Genomic DNA, 17,312 nt, shown 5'->3' with positions numbered 1-17,312 from the left:
TCTTTGCCACCAACACCCACCTCACCATGTCCCAAGCTATCGGCAACGTCTGTTTTCCTTCACTCTTCTGCGGAAAAGTGCTCATACAGACTTCTCTTCTAGACCGCGCTGGCGTATGCTCGGGTCTGGCACCATGTCGACGCCTCTGACCGTGTTCTCGGCAAGCTTGCTGAGCGCATAGCTATTGTGCTCATGGGCAAACACAAACCTATTTACGACCCCGCGGGTACGTGTCGCGCTCATGAGATGATAAGTTCGAACAATCTGACGCGTCCTGCAGTGGACTGCGGTGACTACGTCGTGGTGACAAACGCACGGAAGATCCACGTCTCCGGCAAGAAAGCGGAGCAGCTGGTCTACAGAAAACACACCATGTATCCGGGAGGGCTGAAGGAGATTCCGTACGCGCGGATGATGGAGAGAAAACCCGACCAGGTGCGTCTGTTCCGCTCTATTGCTCCGCGTATATTCTCAGTGCTGCCCAGATCATTCGGGAGGCCGTCTCCGGTATGCTGCCTAAAAACAAGCTGCGCGACCGCCGACTGGAACGGCTACGCATCTTCCCCGACGGAGACATGGGAACCTTCGAGCATAATATCTTGAAGCGGTGGGAGGACGGGACGTTGCCCGCACGGTCACAGCCTGCGGAGCCCACGTCGCAGCCCTAGGTTATCTCCAGCCGGTTCGTACATATAATACACCCCGTAATGCTTTGCCGTGGATTATACGAGCAGACATGAGCACTCGTCATTATTCACTGTCTGATCCGCCACTACTAGAATCTCCCCCATCCTTGAGAGCGGGAGAATGACCTCTGTTCCCATCAGCGGTGTGAAATTGTTCATCATCCGTGGACTGAAGCTCATTCTCTCCATCCTCGGCGCTCTCCTCCGTGTGGTCCGTATCATGTCTTCTTCCCCGCCCCGTCTCTCTTTCCCTCTGCTTCTGTCGCTGAAACTTGGCATCCATTTCCGCCCATCCTTTCACCCGTCGAGGCTCAAGCTGCTCAGCGATGTGCTCTTGAAACAGCATGCCTGCACCGGGTTTATACAGGGAAATTCATGCCGAAGAAAACACTCACCCAGAGCCATCAGAGCCGAGCCATCGAAGAGCTTGTACATGTCCTTGTCCATTACCCCAATGGACCTGGTCCTACTTCGTTTCTTGCGATGCTCTGTGGTCTGAGCCTCTTCTCCGTCTTCATCTCCGTCTTCCGCTTCGGACGCAAAATCTTCTTCTTCATCTCCGTCTTCACCAGACTTCGGTTCAGCTGTATTAGCCGCTTCCGAAGGAGCGCGACTAGATGGTGCCGAAGTGGACTGTTTCCTCAACTTCTCTGCCCGACGACGTCTCCGCTCGATCCTGTAATCTCGGGTAACGTTTCGCAGCTGTCCCAAGTTGGTGTAGTACGAGCTCGCAAAGTAGTGCAGACATTTGAGTAGTTCCTAATAGGATCATGCTCGACATATGTACGACTGCGAGGGGCGGCGACGAACTCACCGACGAAGGGACCGGCATCGCATCTGCGGTCGATGTGATCTGCAATGGACGTCCACGAATATCGTGATGATCATTCAAAAAGTCAAGGTCGTCGTTGAACCGACGTCTCTTGAGTGCCCTTGCGTCACGGAGTCCCTGCGGTCCCTCGTCCTCTTCATCGGAATCTGACCTCTGTCGTCCCTTCCCCTTGTCTAGATGGAACGCTGAGATCTCCTCGGAGCCTGAATTGTCGTCAAGATCGTCTCCATTCACCAACTTAGACTGAGATGCGCTGCGATGTTGCTTGACGGCACCCGTGCCTCCAGCATCGCGGGCTATCCAGTTCTGGCGGGAATCTCGGACGACGTAATGAGCCTGGCGTAGCGTGCGATTGTTGTCCACATTCTGTACGCGGGAGCTGTCGGGATGGACGCGGAGAGCGGCAAGGTCATGTACCGTCGTTCGACGGCGAGTGTGCATTTGCTGTGGGAGGTGGGAGCAGTTCTCAGGGAGCGGAGGAAAGACAATGGCTGTGGAGGCTAACCGGCGAGCCGGGCCCGGAATGTGGGACGATGTTGGTTCGCGTGATCTGAACCAAGCTCTGTAACTAAGTGAACCAAGAGATCGGCGCCCCCTAACTGACGCTCCTCGATTCGTGGCCCTCGGTGCCTTGCTGACTTCTTCACCCACCTTCGCACTTCTTCTCTCGCCCCGCTCTCGTTGCTGCTCTCTCCCTCCTCTGCTTTCTTGCTGCTGTTGCTCTCGATAGTACGCCCTCGTCGGGCGGTCAACGCATCTCAAGATGGCCATGTTCGTTTACGGGCTCCACGACTTCAGCCCCGAAAACCCGGACGAGGTTTCCTTCAAAGTCGGAGACCAAATTGAGGTCATTGAGCGGGATGACCTGTACGGTGATGGCTGGTGGAAGGTGAGCTTTTCTTACACATTCATCTATCACTTCGTAAAGAGCCGTCTACCCGCCCTATCCATGGCTCAAGCCAAGAATGCCCCACTTTCATTGCTTTATCCTTGCTGCTCCTCCGACCGGCTACGGATGAAAAGTTCATAGTGCATAGTGTCTGTCGTCGCCTCCGTGTGTGCATCATCGGCATATATCCACTATGCATTACGAACTTTTCATCTGTTTATCTCCACCGACTCCCTGCGGGCGGAGTTTGGTCGCCCGTCCGCTGCTTTTCCGTAAGACATCCCTACGACCTTTCTGTTGTTAAAGACGCAGACGCGCAGCCTTGAGAAATGCAACGTGGTACTTCGCGCCTGCGTTGTTGTCCGAGACCTCGCGGCCGATGACGTTGAAGTGGATGGCATGATGTGAACATAAGACGGTTATCGTGCGGAACATGCACCATAGTCATACGTGCTCTCTTCATGTATGGAACATGAGGACGGATGAGCTTCGTAGGATGTATTTCTGAGGTCATCCCATAGCCTTTTATTCATTCACTTTCCTTTGAATATGATCTCCTGCTAATGTTACTTCCTACCGACAGGGTCGCAACCCTCAAGGTGAAGAAGGATTGTTTCCACAAAGCTACACCTCTCTCTCCCCTCCCGTGTCGTCCTCTGTAGCTTTTCCGGACAACGGCGACGATCCTTCTCTGGCCGACGGTGCTTCCGCCGGCAACCTGGGCATGCTCAAGGAGGTCTCAGAAACCACGTCAAGACAAAGCCCCACCCCCAGTGAACGTGAACGCAAGCTCAGCCAGGGCGACGTCATGATGCGCGCAACCATGACCGATGTCCAGAAAGCTATTGAACAACTCGGGCGCAACGATCGTGATGGTGCGCGCTCCTTCAGCTTCCGCAGCTCGCACGGAGATTACAGCGAGCGCTCGGAGACGGAAACGGAGGACGAGGGCGACGCGGACGAAGAGGACGACGTGGGTTGGCACAAGGACGCACGCGCGAAGCTTGCACAGCGCGCGCAGAGGGAGAACGAGCAACGTCAGGCGCGCGAGGCCAAGGAGGCACCGCATCCCATGATACCCCCCATCGACGTTGAAGTCAGCGACGAAAGCGATGGTGACGAGGACTCTCCTCTGAACTCACACAGGCAACATCGCTATTCCCGTATTCCTGAAGAGGACGAAGAGTCGGAGGCGAGCCCGACGAAGAACGGCCACAGCCACGGATACTCTCGCGTTCCGGCGGAGGACGAAAAATCCGACGTCAATCCTGTGAAGACCGTTCATCCAAATTCTGCACCGACGCCGTCCTCCAGCGACAGCATCATTCCATCGGCGAAGTATATCGTTCCAGATGAGTCGGACTTGCCTACGGCCACTCGGCTTACCTTCCCGGACACACCTCCCTCTCCTGCCGACACTTCGCCTGCTGTCGAGATACCCCCTGTCGAGATTACCGGACCCACTCCCGCAGAGGCCCCGGCTACCAGCCAAGCCCCCGCTATTCAGACCATCTCCCCCGCCGTGGCCGCCATCTCCGAGCTTGAATCCACAAGAGAGCCTCCTACAGCGCCGCCTCCCATCGTCACGTCATCGTTGTCTGTCCATCCTGTTCCTCCTAGTGCCAGTCCAGCCACCGAGTCCGTCAGGTCCATTTTGACAGAGAGCCCAGGTCAAATAACGCCTGCAGCGGCGCCCACACCAAGCGCCACCCAGCCGGTCGAGCCCTTACCCATTGCTGCCCTGGTGTCTGTCCTTCCCTCTCCAACCACCTCTTCCCCAGGTTCCGCTGCGGCGAGTAGCACGTCAGGTATTCAACAAGCACTCAGTCCCGACACTACCGTTGGCTCCATGAAAGCCAGCGCCACACCATCCGAGACCGCCACGGAAGCTTCAAAGGGTCCCCAGGGACATCCTTCCGAGTGGGATGTGCACGAGGTCGTGGAGTGGCTGAAGTCGAAGGGCTTCGACCAGGGTGTATGCGACCAATTCACTGGTAAGCTCGCATGAGTCGACTATACCGACTAGGCTGACGTCGTGTGCAGAGCAGGAAATCACTGGCGACGTGCTCCTCGAACTCGACGCCAACGTCCTGAAGTCTGAGATTGGCATTGTAGCATATGGCAAGCGCGCCCGCATTGAAAAGGCCATCAACGAACTCCGTCGCCCGCCCTCCGTCAACGAAGTCGAGCCGGTGCAGAGCATGCCTACGCCACGTTCGCTCACCTACTCGTTCAACTATCCCGGTTCACACCACTCTCAGCCGTCGCACTCACAAACGCACTCCGTGCAAAGCTCCGCGCACCACAGCTTCTCCTCGCCCATGTTCGGCCCGTCGTCGCCATCCGCGAACGGGCTCCCGTCGGCCGGTCTCGCGTCGGTCACGAGTGCCGACAGCGCACCTCTCTCCGCCGAGCTCTCAGGGTCTCGGAGCGGGTGGCGGGCATCCGATCCCGGGTCCATCCACAACGGCGTCAGTGGCCCTGATGACTACGCTCGCGGACGCGGCTTGGGTCTCGGTCTAGGATTGCCAAGCGGCAAGGCTCCGGTGCGTCAGGCGATGGTCTTGATAATGCGCCCGCGCTAGCGACTCACTTCGGACTGTTCCAGAAGTCACGCCCTCCGCAGCTCGCGCTCTCGCCGTCCGATGGTGCCCTGGGTGAGACGGCCGCAACTGCGGTGAACGGGGGCCCCGCGTCCCCCGCGGTGGCGCAGGACGAGCGTGCCGTGATGAGCGAGGTGCGTGTCCCCTAGATTTTACGCTATTGGCGTATCATCTGATGTTATGCAACCGCGATTGCAGTCGGAGAGCGTGAGGACGAAGGACACAAAGTCGCAGAAACGCCGTCTGTTCGGGCGGTCCGCGGACTCGACATCCACGTCGCTCAAGGAGAAAGAGAAGGACACGGCGAGCAACCACTCGAGCGGCACCCCGGTCACGCCGTCCCCGTCGGCGTCACCGCACGACGAGCAGAACCCCGTCCGGCGTCGGAGCAAGGGCAAGAGCGTGGACGACCGCAAGGGCGACCGGCTGTCGCTCTTTGGATCCTCCTTCTCGGGAACGCTGGGCAAGTCCAACCGGAAGCCCGCGCCCAGGTTGTCATCGTGAGTCCAGAGCGCGGCCAGCATCCCGCGTTACGTTCGGTTTACTAACGCGGTGCGGCGACAGCGTCGACACGGAGAAGCACACGATGGGCACGTTCTCGCGCCTGCGCGAGAAGCGGTCGTCCTCTCGTCCGGGCACATCGGACGGGACGTTCAAGCCCGAGAAGAGCAAGTCGAAGACGAAGGAGAAGGAGAAAGAGAAGGAAGAGCTGACGGAGAAGCAGCCTCGTGACCGCTCTGTGTCGCTCTCGCCGTCCAAGGAGCGCGACCCAGCGCTGTTGCGCAAACGCACCGCTTCGTCGTCGAACATCGCTTCGCAGGCGAATCTCTCTGCCAGCGCTGTCGCCATGGGCGTGGCGGGTCCCACCCTCAAGGCCGGTCAGAGCATCCTTGAACAGATTGGAGAACCCGATCATAATGGATGGATGCGTAAGAAGAGCGAGCGGTATAACTCGTGGAAGCTCCGCTACTTCGTGCTCAAGGGCTCGCACCTCTATTGGCTGCGAAGCAACAACCGATCGGTGCGTGCCATGCCTTCCTGACGTGGTGGCGCGGTGTGCTGATTTCGACGGGTTGGGCTGTGCAGGAAACGAAGATCAAGGGCTACCTGAACATCGTGGGCTACAAGGTGCTCGCAGATGAGAACGTCGACCCTGGCCGGTACGGGTTCCGGATCGTGCACGACACGGAGAAGGCGCACCTGTTCAGCTCGGACGAGCAGCTCATCGTGCGCGAGTGGATGAAGGCGCTCATGAAGGCGACCATCACACGCGACTTCACGAGTATGTGGCTTGCCTCGTTCCGCCGTGCTTCGCTGACCACAGTCGCCTGATTCGTGCCGTGGCGCTATAGACCCCGTCATGTCCTCGTGCAATATTCCCACCATCCCCCTGACCGTGGCGCAGGCGATGAACCCGGCGCCCCGGCCGCCTTCGCCCACCGCGCGCGACGCCACCCAGAAGGCACTGCGGCGAGAGAACCCTCATCAGCTGTCGAGTCGAGATGCGCAGGTGCTGCTGATGGGGATGCCGAGCAAGAACCAGAACGGCGGGGAGCGCGCCCGCCTCGAGTCGTTCTTCACGAACGACACCGCGTCGACGAACGAGCCTGGGTCGCCGGTGACGTCGAGGGCTGGCCCGAAAGCCTCCGCGCCGCCGCGGCCGTCGAGGGAGCTGCGGCGTCTGAGCACGCAGACGACGCAAGGCCCCGGAGATTATGTACGCTCTTGACCTCTGCCCGCGTCCGCATACATCTGAACGCCGCTTCTTCTGCCTTTCTCCGGGCGGCGCCCCGCGCCCTCCGCAACGACGAACTCTGATGGCGCGCGCCGCAGGCGGCCGTGGACGGGTCCCTGATCGAGTGGGCGAACAGCCACCTGCCGGCGAGCCTCAAGATCGTGGACACGGCGGGGGCGCTCTGCGGCGGCCTGGCGCTGCTGCGGCTCGCGGAGGACATCCGGGGGAAGCCGTCGTCGCCGCCGGTGCCGGACGCGGCCTTCCCGTCCGGGGCGCACGACGACCGGCTGGACGGCCTCTTCCGGCTGTTCGACTACCTGCTCGACAACGACGTGAAGATGGGCTCGGTGAGCATCAACGACATCCGGCAGGGCAAGCGCGACAAGATCGTGCAGCTGCTCCGCGCGCTCAAGGCGTGGGAGGACCGGCGGACGGCGATCGCGAACTCGCTCGGGAAGGGCGCCGTCGCCGCGGGCCCGTTCATGGGCATGAGCGGCAGCCTGGACATGTACCGGCCGTCGTTGTGAGGGTGAGGGGGGGGGGGCTCTTTCTTTCGGACCGTCTGCAGCTGCTCCATCTATTCTATTCTATTCGCGTCTCGCTCGCATCACACTCGCTATCGACACACCATGTACACAGGTTCGGACCGCGCTCGTGGGACTGCTCCCGTCTCCGTCGTACACACTCCTTGGTTACATCTCATCTTCTCTCTCTCTCTCTCTCGTTTAGGGTGCCTCCGCACACGGCTAATCGCTTTTGCACCGACGTCAGCAGTCGTCGCCGAATCCATCCTGTCCATCTGCGTATTTTTTGACCGAGCAAGAGGTGGTCCGGATCTGATGAATCCACTGGCGCAAGCGACACGCAGAGACGTGCATCTGAATTCTGGTCACTTCCCGCGGCGGCTCCTCTATTGCGAGGCTTTTGCATACTGTACACACGCACAGCGCTGACAAACGTGTCTGAGCCAACGTACAAACTTGCGCGCGCGACTCCCCGACCACATTCCCGCGCACTACCACCTCTTCCTATTCAGCCTTTTTAAAACCTCACGACGATCTCCTGTCCACCGAAGGGAGGGGGCGCGTCGACGCGTCACGGGCGCGACCCGAGCGCATACACGTCCCTCCTCGACCTCGTCCAGCACTCCCGCGCCGCCTCGACGCACCGCCGCAGCACGTCCTCCTGGTCATCACCCGCCGCACCGAGCCCGAGCCCGAGCCCTCGCTGCGTCGCGGCCACGAGCGCGCCGCGGTCGTCGACGACGACGGTGAGCGTCGTGTCGAGCAGGGGCTCCTCGAACGCCGTCGGGTCCGCGAGCGTGTGTGTCCTGTCGGATCGTTCAATCGTTCAAAGGAGGGAGGGTGAGCGGCAAAAAGGGGGCGGGGGAGAGAAGAGCACGCACCCGTCCGTCACGCCAAACGAGAACGAGGTCGGGAGCCGGCCGAGCTGGAGCGGCACGCGTTCTTTGCGGGAGCACCGCGTCCGGCGCAGGTCCTCGTCGTAGACCGCCTTCGGGAGGCGCACTGCGGGGCCGTCAGACGTCAGACACGCGTGCATGCACAGAGAGAGATAGAGAGAGAGGAGAGGGGGAACGCTCACCGTTCTTGAGCGCGGCGACCATGGCGAGCAGCGCGGCGTCGAACGCGTTCCCGTCGTAGTTGATGCACGTCGCGTCGACGTAGAGCACCCACGCCGCGCGCCCGGGCGCGATGCAGAGCGACGCGGGGGGCACGACGCCCGACCTGTTTCCGTCGCCGCAGCGTCAACACGGGTCACGCATGTGCACGGGAGAGAGAGAGGAAGAAGAGAGGTGGGTACTCACGCGACGAGCACCTCGTTCAGCCGGTCCGACAGCACCTGCGCCTCGTCCGTCGGCGGCCCGGGCTTGAACCGCGGCGAGCAGATCGCGGGCAGGTCGAGGTTCGGCACTGTGCGGCGCACGCGGCGCGGGAGGAGGGAGGAGGGGGGCGCGTCGGAGGGGGCGAAGGAGAAAAAGACGAGACGAGACGAGAGGGCACGCACCGAGGAAGCCCTCGCCGGGGCGGTCGAGCTCGGGCTCCGCGATCTCCGCCTTCACGCCGCAGACGACGGTGGTCGCGCCGAGGCGGACGAGCGCGGAGCCGTCTGCGGTCGAGATCGAGCCTGTGCGCCGCGGCGGAGGTGGGGCGTGCGTCAGCGGCCGTTGGGAGCGGGCGTGCGTGCGGGTGTGTGGGCGGGGAGGGGGGGCGTGGGGGCGCATGGGGTGCAGATGCACGGGCCCAGCGTCGTTCTCCGGCGAGAGCGCGAGCGGGAGAAGGTCGCGTGCACGACGGACGCTCCGGGCACCCACCACCGCCGGAGCCCCCGTGTTGCGATCGCCCGTTCGTTCATCGATCCCCCCCCCCCCCCCCACCGGCACGCACGAAAGATGAGCAGAGCGAGCACGCACCGACGTGGACGGAGAGGTCGCGCCAGTCGTCGAGCTCGCGGCCGTCAGGGCGGACGCCCTCGGCGAGGAAGCGGGCGAGGTAGGTTCTGGGGTGCAGCCGCTGGAAGGTGAGGGCCTTGAGCGTGTCGGCCTCGGTACTGGGCGGGAGTGCAGAAGCAGAAGACGAGGCGAGGGCGGCCATGGTTCTGGGGGACGACGGTCGGGGGCAATCCGCAGCGGGGGAGAGAATCGAGGGAAGTCATGCCGGGTTTGGCGCTGGCGGACGCGTCGGGGTTAGGCGCCCGTTGCGCACGCGAGCGAGGACGGGAGCGAGGGGAGCGGGCAGCGGGGGTTACGGGCGCAAAGCCCGCGGCGCATCGCGCATCGCGCCCTGGGCACGTCGTCGGCCGGGGCGGCGGCGGTCCCGCGTCGCGTGCGCGGGCCATTAGGCGACGAGATTGAGGTGAGATAAATTGCGCCGCGAAGACAGATGCGCCCCCGCTGCAATCTATCCTCAACCAGTTGTGGGTCCCACCCCGCCGCGCGCCCGACCCGCCCGCTCGGGGTTCGCCCCCGCCCGCGTCCTGCGCGTCCTGCCCCGCGCGATCCGTCGTGTATTCATCGTTGTCGCCGGATTAAGTCGTACATGTATCTCGCTTTCCAAACTTCTCCACCCTCGTCCCTCCCGCCGCCGCCGCCAGCCCGCCCGTCTCGTCCCAAACCACCTTCGCCGTCCAGATCCCCTCCCTCTGCTTTTGCCGCGCTACGCGCCGACGATCCCCTTCAGCACCGCGTACTCCGCGTTGATGATGCTGCTCGTCGCCGCCCCGATCGCGACGTTGTTCGCGAGCACGACGAACTTCACGTCCAGCACCCGGCACTGCCGCACCCGCCCGACGCTCACCCCCGCCCCGGCCTGGTAGTCGCGGTCGAGCCGCGGCTGCGGCCGGTCCGGCTCCTCGTGCACGAACACCGTGTGCCGCGGCGCGGACGGGCAGCCGATCGCGTACGCCTCGGACGTGTACGCCTGGAGCGCCTCCCGCACCTGCTGCGGGCTCGGCGGCGGCCGGCGCGCGAACCGCACCGCGACGCACTCCGTGTGGCCCTCCACCACCGGCACGCGCGTGCACGACGCCGACACCCGCAGCGGCGTCCCCGCGTGCATGTCGAACGCCGTCCGCCCGTCGTCGCCCTCCGCGAGCCCGCCGAGGATCTTGAGCGTCTCCCACTCGATCTTCTCCTCCTCCCCCGCGATGTACGGCACCACGTTGTCGATGATGTCCAGCGACGGCACCCCGGGGTACCCCGCGCCGGAGATCGCCTGCAGCGTCGTCACCATGCAGCTCTCGATCGGCCCGAACGCGCGCTCGAGCGCTGCGAGCGGGATCACGACCGCCGTCGTCGAGCAGTTCGCGTTCGTGACGATGAACCCCTTCGAGAGCGGCGGGTCGTGCAGGCGCTGCTGCTGCGGGAGCACCGCGAAGTGGGCGGTGTTGACGAGCGGCACGATGAGCGGCACGAGCGGGTCCCGCCGGTAGTTCTTCGCGTTCGAGAAGACGGCGAGCTCGGCGAGCCGGAACCGCTGCTCTGAGCACGCCCGGTATATGAGCGATGCGGCGCAGGGAGGGGGAGGGGGAGGGGGGCGCAGGGGGGCCGCGGGAGGAGGAAGACACGCACCTATCTCGCCGGCGACGTCCGCGTCGAGGCCGGAGAAGACGACGGCGCAGTCCTTGAAGTGCTCCGGATCGCACTCGTGCACGACGAGCTCGCGGGCGGCGGCGGGGATGGGCCGGGTCTGCTTCCAGGCGACGGCTTTTGCGTACGGCTTGCCCGCCGATCTGGCGGATGCGCCGAGGGCGTGGAGGGTGAAGAAGGGATGCTCGGCGAGGAGGGCGATGAATCGCTGGCCGACGGTGCCGGTCGCACCCAGCACGCCGACGTTGTACTGCCGCGATTGGTTCATGGCGGACTGGGGGCGCCAGGCGAGCGGAGGACGGAGGGCGGGAGACGAAAAACGAGGAGGAGCAGGACGGCGACCGCGCGGCGGGGCATCCGCGCCTGCAAAAGCGGTCGTCCGACCCGCGCCCCTGCGTTCCGTCACGATGTCACGCTGTCACGCACACGTACGCTGGCACGCCCCGCCGCCGTCGACGTCGTGCTTGCCTCGACGTCACTCTCCTCTTCCTCCTCCTCTGACCATGTCGGCCCCCAACGCGAGCCCCGAGGCGGCGGCGCAGCTGCTCTTCCCGCCCAACGTGCAATACAACCACGCGCGGCTGTACAACATCAAGTTCCTCTCCTCCTGCTTCGCCGGCGCGGTCGCGGGCGTGCTCGGCTTCACGAACGCGTCCGGCTTCGCGCTCTTCGCGGCCTCGACCGCGCTCACCGCCGCCTGCCTGTACGTCAAGTGCCGCGGCCGGCCGGCCAAGTGCGTGCCCGGGGGCGTGCTGGAGCTCGTGAGCCCGGGGCAGGAGAACATGTTTTCGTTCGTGCTCGTCTGGACGCTCTTCTACGGTGCGTGCTTGTGCCGTGTGTGGGCGCTGGGTGCTGACGGCGGACGCAGGGATCGTGCACGGTGAGTGGAAGCGCGGATGGTGGCTGGGAGCGCGGGCCGACGGATCTGTTCGCAGTGTACGACTAGTCGCGAGGGCGCGGGGGAAGGGGCGGGGGCTGGGGCGGGGAGCGCGAGATCTGATCTGGTGTAGAGTCGCCATGGAGGCCGGAATCGGAATCGGATGACGGGCGTGCACCTTCGCGGTCCGAGTCTTGTCCGCCGTGCTCGCCGGGGCCCGCAGCGGCGATCGATAACGCGCTGAGTCCGATCGATGTCGCGTGGCAGCGGGGGGCCTCGTGGCGGGCACGTGGCGGGCCTCTGTGGGCGTGGCTGGCGTGCCGGCGGATCGTCCAAGGGCCCGGCTGCGCGCCTTCCTTCCCTCCGTCCTCCATTCAACTATGTCTCCCTCCAAACCCCCGCCCCCATCTTATCGCCCGCCCGCCCCACGACATGTCCTCCACCCACGTCCTCCTCCAGTTCTCCTCCGACCCCTGGAACGCCCGCTTCGAGGACCAGGAGGGCCGCCTCGCCTTCACCGTGTGCGTCCGCCCCCGCCCCCGCCCCCCCTCCTCCGCTAGCTGACCACCCGCCCCGTCCGACAGCGCGATGGTCCGTCCCCTCGGCCCCCGCGGCCCCCACCCCGCTAACCACCCCGCGCACAGGTCGACGAGAGCCCGAACCTGATCATGCGCGTCACCCGCGAGCCCCCCTGGGCCCAGCAGCACCCCGAGCTCATGGGCCCCTCCAAGTCCTTCTTCTACTTCGGCCCCAACCGCACCCCCGGCCACTTCATCTACGGCAACTCCACCTATGTCACCATGCCCCAGGCCCGCGAGCGCAAGCGCGAGAACAGCACGTGAGCCCTCCCCCTCCCCGCCCCCCCTTCTCGCCCTCCGCCGCCCCCGTTCACCCCGGCCAGGTCCCGGTACTTCTGGGCGCAGAACGCACGCGAGTACAAGTGGCGGATACTCTCCACCCAGCGGCTAGAGGTGCGCCCCCACTCCCCACCCCCGCTCCACCCTCTCGCCCGCCCCCGCCGCGCCCCCCGCTGACGCCGCCCGCCCGGCGCCGCAGTGCGTCGACTCGCGCGGGAACGTGATCGCGCTCTGGGAGACGAGCCAGCTCGCGGACCCGCACGCCGCGCGGCTCACCCTCCGCGCGTCCGCGCTGCCCATCGTGACCGAGATCGTGACGACGCTCATCCTGAACCGCATCGCCCAGATCCTAAATTGGCCCTGAGCTCCCCCCGCCCCCGCACGCACGCGCACGCCCCGGCTATACCACGCATTTACCACTACCGCCCCCGCCTCATGCACGCAGACCGTAATAATGTACTACCGCCTTCGATTCATTCATTCATCTGTTCATTCATTATTGTTTCCCGCGTACGTACGAAACCCCCACCGCCCCGCAACCGGCTGTGGCGACGACCAGCCCTCTGTCAGACTGCCTGTCTGATCTCCATCCCCGCCCGCCCATCTCCATCAGCCTTCGCCCGATCCGCCCGCCATCCGAGTTCAGAGGCCAGAGGCTTGATCGGCCGTTTTTCCTCGAGTGCTTCGGACCCGTCCGCCTCGGCCCTCCGCGCCCACGTCCCGCCAGCCCGGGCCACGCGCCGTGGACCCACCCCGCGTACGACGACGCGTCCACCCCCGGGTTTCGCACGCCCCGGGGTCCACACCGCCCGCCGCTTGATCAACAGCTAGACTAGAAGCTACTAGTCCGAGTCACAGTTCAAACGTTCACTCCTCCGCGTTCTTGATCTCCTCCAGCAGCGCCCCGAGCCGCGCCCACTCCGGCTCGTCCTCAAAGTCCCGCGCGCGCCCGACGAACGTGCGCACGACGCTCCGCGCCTGCAGCTTCCAGTTCACCTTCGCCTTCGCCTGCCCGTCGCCCACGCCCGCGTCCGCGTCCGCGCGCGGCCCAAAGTTCCGCAGCACGTCCACCGCGTCCGCGACCTCGTCCACCGCCGCGCGGAACACGCCCGCGTCCGTCTCCCCGCGCTCGAACGCGCCCGCGGGCCCGAGCCGGTACGCGTCCATGTGCGCCGCGAGCGCGTCCGCGGGGCGGCCCTGCGCCGCGAGCAGGCGCGCGCGCGCGCGCGAGATCCGCGCGGACGCGACGCGCGGCAGGATCGTGCGCGTGAAGAGCTCGTCGACGCGCCGCGGGAGGCCGGCAGTGCGCACCCCGCGCGCCGCCGCGTCGCTCGCCTGCGCGTTTTCGTCCCCGTCGCCTCCTCCTGCTACTCCTTGCGCGGCGTCGGGGTCCTGGAGCTCGCGCACGGCGGCGTCGACGAGGCGGTCGAGCACGTCCGCGTCGACCGCGCCCGCGCCGTCCCGGTCCGCGCGCGCCTCGACGACGCGCGCGAGCGCGCGGCACGCCTCCCCGAGCTCGCCCACGTCCGCCGCGACGACGGTGTAGTTCGCCCACATCCGCCAGCTGTCGTAGCTCGCGCGGAGGCCCTCCCGGAGCGCGCGGAAGGCGCGCAGCCGGTTCGCGAGCGGCACGCGCTGCCGCGGCCGCTGCTGCCGGGCCGGGTCGTCTGCGTTTGTGTGCGCCGCGGTTTCCTTCGTGGCGGGCTCGTTCTTTGCGGTCTCGTTTTCCTCGTCCTCATTCGTCGCGGCCTCCTGCGGCGAGAGCGGCGATGGCGGCGACTGGGCTCTGGCCGGGGATTCGTGCGCCGGCTGGGCGGGGCCTGGACCCGCCGCGGTGGCCTGCGAAGGGCGGGGCGAATGCAGTCAGCGTCCGCGCGGCGCGCAGAGAAGGAAGGACGAAAGCGGAAAGGAAAGGAAAGGAAAGGAAAGGAAAGGAAGGGAAGGCGGGCGGCGCGCTCGCCCGTACGATCGCAGGAGGGCCCAGGCACGACATACCCGTCCGCGCGCGCACGCGGGAGGGTGATCCCCCAGCCTCGAGGGCCGCGAGCGGTGTCCGCGTACCCGGTCGCGTGCGCCGGCCTCCTGCGTGCAGACCGGCACGGAGGCGCGCGGGAGGCGCGCGGGAGGGCGAATGAGATGAGCAGATCCCGCCGGGCTGACGTTTGTGTGTCGGGCTTCCTGCCGTCTGCCTGAACACCGGGAGGACAGGCACGCTCTGACGCATTTGTGTGCGTTCTTGTGCCAAACTGCCTGTCCTCGTCGAGGACACGAAGACGGCAGGAAGCCGTCCCCACGCCTGTCGCACGCCTGCCACACACCCGACTCTGCTATGTCCGAGCGCACGACAAGACAAGACACCGCAACACAAGACCCCACTCACCTCCGCATCCTCCACATCGTCGTCATCGTCCGCGGCGACCTCCTCCCCCGCCTCGCCCATGCGCATGTACACGCTCGCGAGGTTGTTCCAGCTCTCCCCGTCCTCGTCGTCCAGCCGCACGCACCGCGCGAACGCCCCCCGCGCCCGCGCCCAGTCCTCGACCCGCAGCGCCGCGCACCCGAGCACGAACCACGCCCGCGCCTGCAGCGGCGCGAGCGCGACCGCCCTCTCGAGGCACCCGATCGCCTCTCCGTACTCGCCCCGCGCGAAGTGCAGGCCGCCCAGCGAGCGCATCGCCCGCGCGGACGTCGCGCCCGACGCGGCCCACGCGGTCGTGTAGTGCTCCGCCGCGCGCGCGGGCTCGAGGTCGCCGAGGAGGCACCAGAGCTTCGCCTCGCGCGCCGCGTCGCGTACGCGCTGCCTCGCGGGGCTCGCATTCGACGCGCGCGCCCCAGAGAGGACCGCGTCCGCCTCGGTCTTGGCGCCCGTGAGGAGGTCGCGGACGAGGGCGACGCCCTGCGCGGGCTGCTCGAGCGCGGCGTGGCAGCGGACGGCGTCCGCCCAGAGCTCGAGCCGCTCGAAGACCGCGAGGGCAGACCGTACGACGCCCAGCGAGAGGTACCGCTCCGCGAGCTCGCGCTCCATCTCCCAGCGCGGGGGGAGCACGAGCGCGTGCGCGTACCGGAGGCGCTCGGGGGGCGGCGCGTCCGCGGTGGGGAGCTGGTCGACGAGCGCCTGGAGCTGGAGCACGGAGCGCTCGACGGTGCGGGTGCGGGACGCCTGGAGGCGGGCGCGGAGGAGGAGCGCGAGGGTGTGCACGGCCCAGTTGCGGGGGTGGGCGAGCGTGCGCGCGACGTAGGGCATCATCTGCTCGGCGGTGAGGCCGTGCGCGGGGGACGTGTTCTTCACGTTCAGGCAGAGCGCGAGGAGGATCGCCTGGTCGAGCGGGTGCAGCGCCGGCTGGTTCCCCGGGTCGATGTGCGCGAGGCGGCCGGTGGGGGAGGTCGAGGAGGAGGCGGGAGCGCCGTCTGCGGGGGCCTTGCCCGCGTCGGCGGCGGAAGAGGTGAAGGCCGTCTGCTCGAGCAGCGTGTCGTCGTTGAGCGGGAGCGTCTCCGGGATCGCAGGACCTGGAGAGCCCACGCCGGTGGGCAGGGGCGCAGCATCCCCAGAGCCGGGCTCGGTGTCTTCATCCCCGCCCCGAGTGCCGTTCTCCGTTACAGGGTCGGTCGCGGCTTCCCCGCCCCGCGCCCGCGACTCGGCGAGGAGGACGAGCTGCGTGATGTCCCGGTCCTGGAACTTGGTCCGCCGCCCAGGGGCGCCCGTGAGCTCATATTCGAGCCGCGTCGCGCGCGCCGCGCGCACGAAGTGGCTTGCCGCCGTGCGCACGTCGCCCACGACGTGCGCGAGCAGGCCGAGCTCGAGCTCCAGTCGCCCGGCGAGGTCCGGCTCCGTGTCGGGCGACGCGAAGTCCTGCAGGAGCGCGGCGGCGGCGGGCGCGATGTCAGCTGGAGGGGCGACGGCCTCGTCGAGCACCTGCTCGTGCACGCGCCAGACCCGCAGTCGCCACCATGTGGCGGAGCGGCAGTGCTTGAAGGTTATATTGGTGTTGTTCGTTGACGGTGAGGAGGAGGATGACTGGGAAGTAGTGGCCGAGTAAGGGGCGAAGCCGAGGAGGATGCGTGCGAAGAGTAGAAAAGCGGGGGCGCGCGCGAGGTGGTACGCAGGCTCGCCGCCGCACGCGAGCTCTGCGATCGCTTTCTGGTGCAGGAAGTCGTCGGTGACCGTGTGGGCCAGTTCGGGCGAGAGCGGGAGGAGTTCGAGCGGGGTGAAAGCGAGGTCGGGCCCAGTCCAGTTCGCCTGTAGGAACGCGTGGAGGCACGCGACGGCGCAAGTGAGCCGCAGAAGTTCGGCCTCCGGCGAAGGATCCTCGGATACTGTAAACCACTCCGCGAGTGGCCGGCTAACCTCGGCGTTGGGTGCGAGAGAGAACAGGTCTCGGCTGGGCGAGGTCTTGAGGTCGGAGAAATCACCGCGTGAAACGCGACGTGCGATCTGGGCAACGGTATCATCCGGTGGGCATTCTAATGATTCTGGCCAGTTTCCGTCTAGCAGGGCCTTTTCGATGGCTTCAATCATGACGATTTCGCCGACGACGACGAGGGAGAGGAGGAAGAGGAGGAAGCGAAGCAAGTTGACGCTGGTAAGCACAGCTTTACATTTTCCTTTCAATCGATCGCGCGCAATTTTCTTAGTCAACATTATTACTGTTTCTGTGTGACTATGTAAGCAAACGGTGAAAGCAAGAGCTGACCTTCATAAAATCGTGGCAAGTCAGATTGTGATTCACT

At 65.6% G+C, this 17,312-nt stretch overlaps 7 protein-coding genes across 7 annotated transcripts; 4 read left to right on the top strand and 3 right to left on the bottom strand.

Moving 5' to 3' along the window:
- Nucleotides 1-26: 26 nt before the first annotated feature.
- BXZ73DRAFT_43755 (60S ribosomal protein L23) lies at nt 27-668 on the top strand (the record flags this gene model as incomplete). Its single annotated transcript, XM_048019203.1, has 4 exons — nt 27-47; nt 103-226; nt 281-435; nt 486-668. 4 exons carry the CDS (start codon nt 27-29, stop codon nt 666-668), a joined length of 483 nt encoding a protein of 160 aa, XP_047879815.1.
- A 1,613-nt stretch (nt 669-2,281) lies between these two features.
- Nucleotides 2,282-7,272, top strand: BXZ73DRAFT_43776 (uncharacterized protein; the record flags this gene model as incomplete). Its single annotated transcript, XM_048019208.1, has 9 exons — nt 2,282-2,407; nt 2,991-4,401; nt 4,451-4,953; nt 5,016-5,144; nt 5,209-5,510; nt 5,575-6,031; nt 6,097-6,292; nt 6,363-6,727; nt 6,844-7,272. The coding sequence occupies 9 exons, from the start codon at nt 2,282-2,284 to the stop codon at nt 7,270-7,272; spliced, it is 3,918 nt and encodes a 1,305-aa protein (XP_047879814.1).
- Nucleotides 7,273-7,840: 568 nt separating this feature from the next.
- On the bottom strand, nt 7,841-9,357 carry BXZ73DRAFT_43947 (ribosomal protein S5 domain 2-like protein; the record flags this gene model as incomplete). The annotated part of the gene is made up of 6 exons (XM_048019244.1): nt 7,841-8,075; nt 8,151-8,271; nt 8,348-8,490; nt 8,571-8,676; nt 8,771-8,890; nt 9,177-9,357. 6 exons carry the CDS (start codon nt 9,355-9,357, stop codon nt 7,841-7,843), a joined length of 906 nt encoding a protein of 301 aa, XP_047879813.1.
- Nucleotides 9,358-9,918: 561 nt separating this feature from the next.
- BXZ73DRAFT_43888 (aspartate-semialdehyde dehydrogenase) lies at nt 9,919-11,118 on the bottom strand (the record flags this gene model as incomplete). Its single annotated transcript, XM_048019227.1, has 2 exons — nt 9,919-10,742; nt 10,833-11,118. 2 exons carry the CDS (start codon nt 11,116-11,118, stop codon nt 9,919-9,921), a joined length of 1,110 nt encoding a protein of 369 aa, XP_047879812.1.
- A 235-nt stretch (nt 11,119-11,353) lies between these two features.
- On the top strand, nt 11,354-11,796 carry BXZ73DRAFT_99510 (uncharacterized protein; the record flags this gene model as incomplete). The annotated part of the gene is made up of 3 exons (XM_048028031.1): nt 11,354-11,669; nt 11,719-11,730; nt 11,786-11,796. 3 exons carry the CDS (start codon nt 11,354-11,356, stop codon nt 11,794-11,796), a joined length of 339 nt encoding a protein of 112 aa, XP_047879811.1.
- A 363-nt stretch (nt 11,797-12,159) lies between these two features.
- Nucleotides 12,160-12,948, top strand: BXZ73DRAFT_99509 (uncharacterized protein; the record flags this gene model as incomplete). The annotated part of the gene is made up of 5 exons (XM_048028030.1): nt 12,160-12,248; nt 12,312-12,318; nt 12,372-12,565; nt 12,629-12,698; nt 12,784-12,948. 5 exons carry the CDS (start codon nt 12,160-12,162, stop codon nt 12,946-12,948), a joined length of 525 nt encoding a protein of 174 aa, XP_047879810.1.
- A 503-nt stretch (nt 12,949-13,451) lies between these two features.
- BXZ73DRAFT_89003 (TPR-like protein) lies at nt 13,452-17,100 on the bottom strand (the record flags this gene model as incomplete). Its single annotated transcript, XM_048025139.1, has 3 exons — nt 13,452-14,219; nt 14,646-14,666; nt 14,965-17,100. The coding sequence occupies 3 exons, from the start codon at nt 17,098-17,100 to the stop codon at nt 13,452-13,454; spliced, it is 2,925 nt and encodes a 974-aa protein (XP_047879809.1).
- Between the last annotated feature and the right edge of the window lie 212 nt (nt 17,101-17,312).

Source organism: Epithele typhae, assembly GCF_022376455.1.
Source record: "Epithele typhae strain CBS 203.58 chromosome Unknown BXZ73scaffold_12, whole genome shotgun sequence".
Classification (NCBI taxonomy): Eukaryota; Fungi; Basidiomycota; class Agaricomycetes; order Polyporales; family Epitheliaceae; genus Epithele; species Epithele typhae.
Note: the sequence above shows the minus strand (reverse complement) of the source record. Positions and strands in the feature narration are given on the sequence as shown.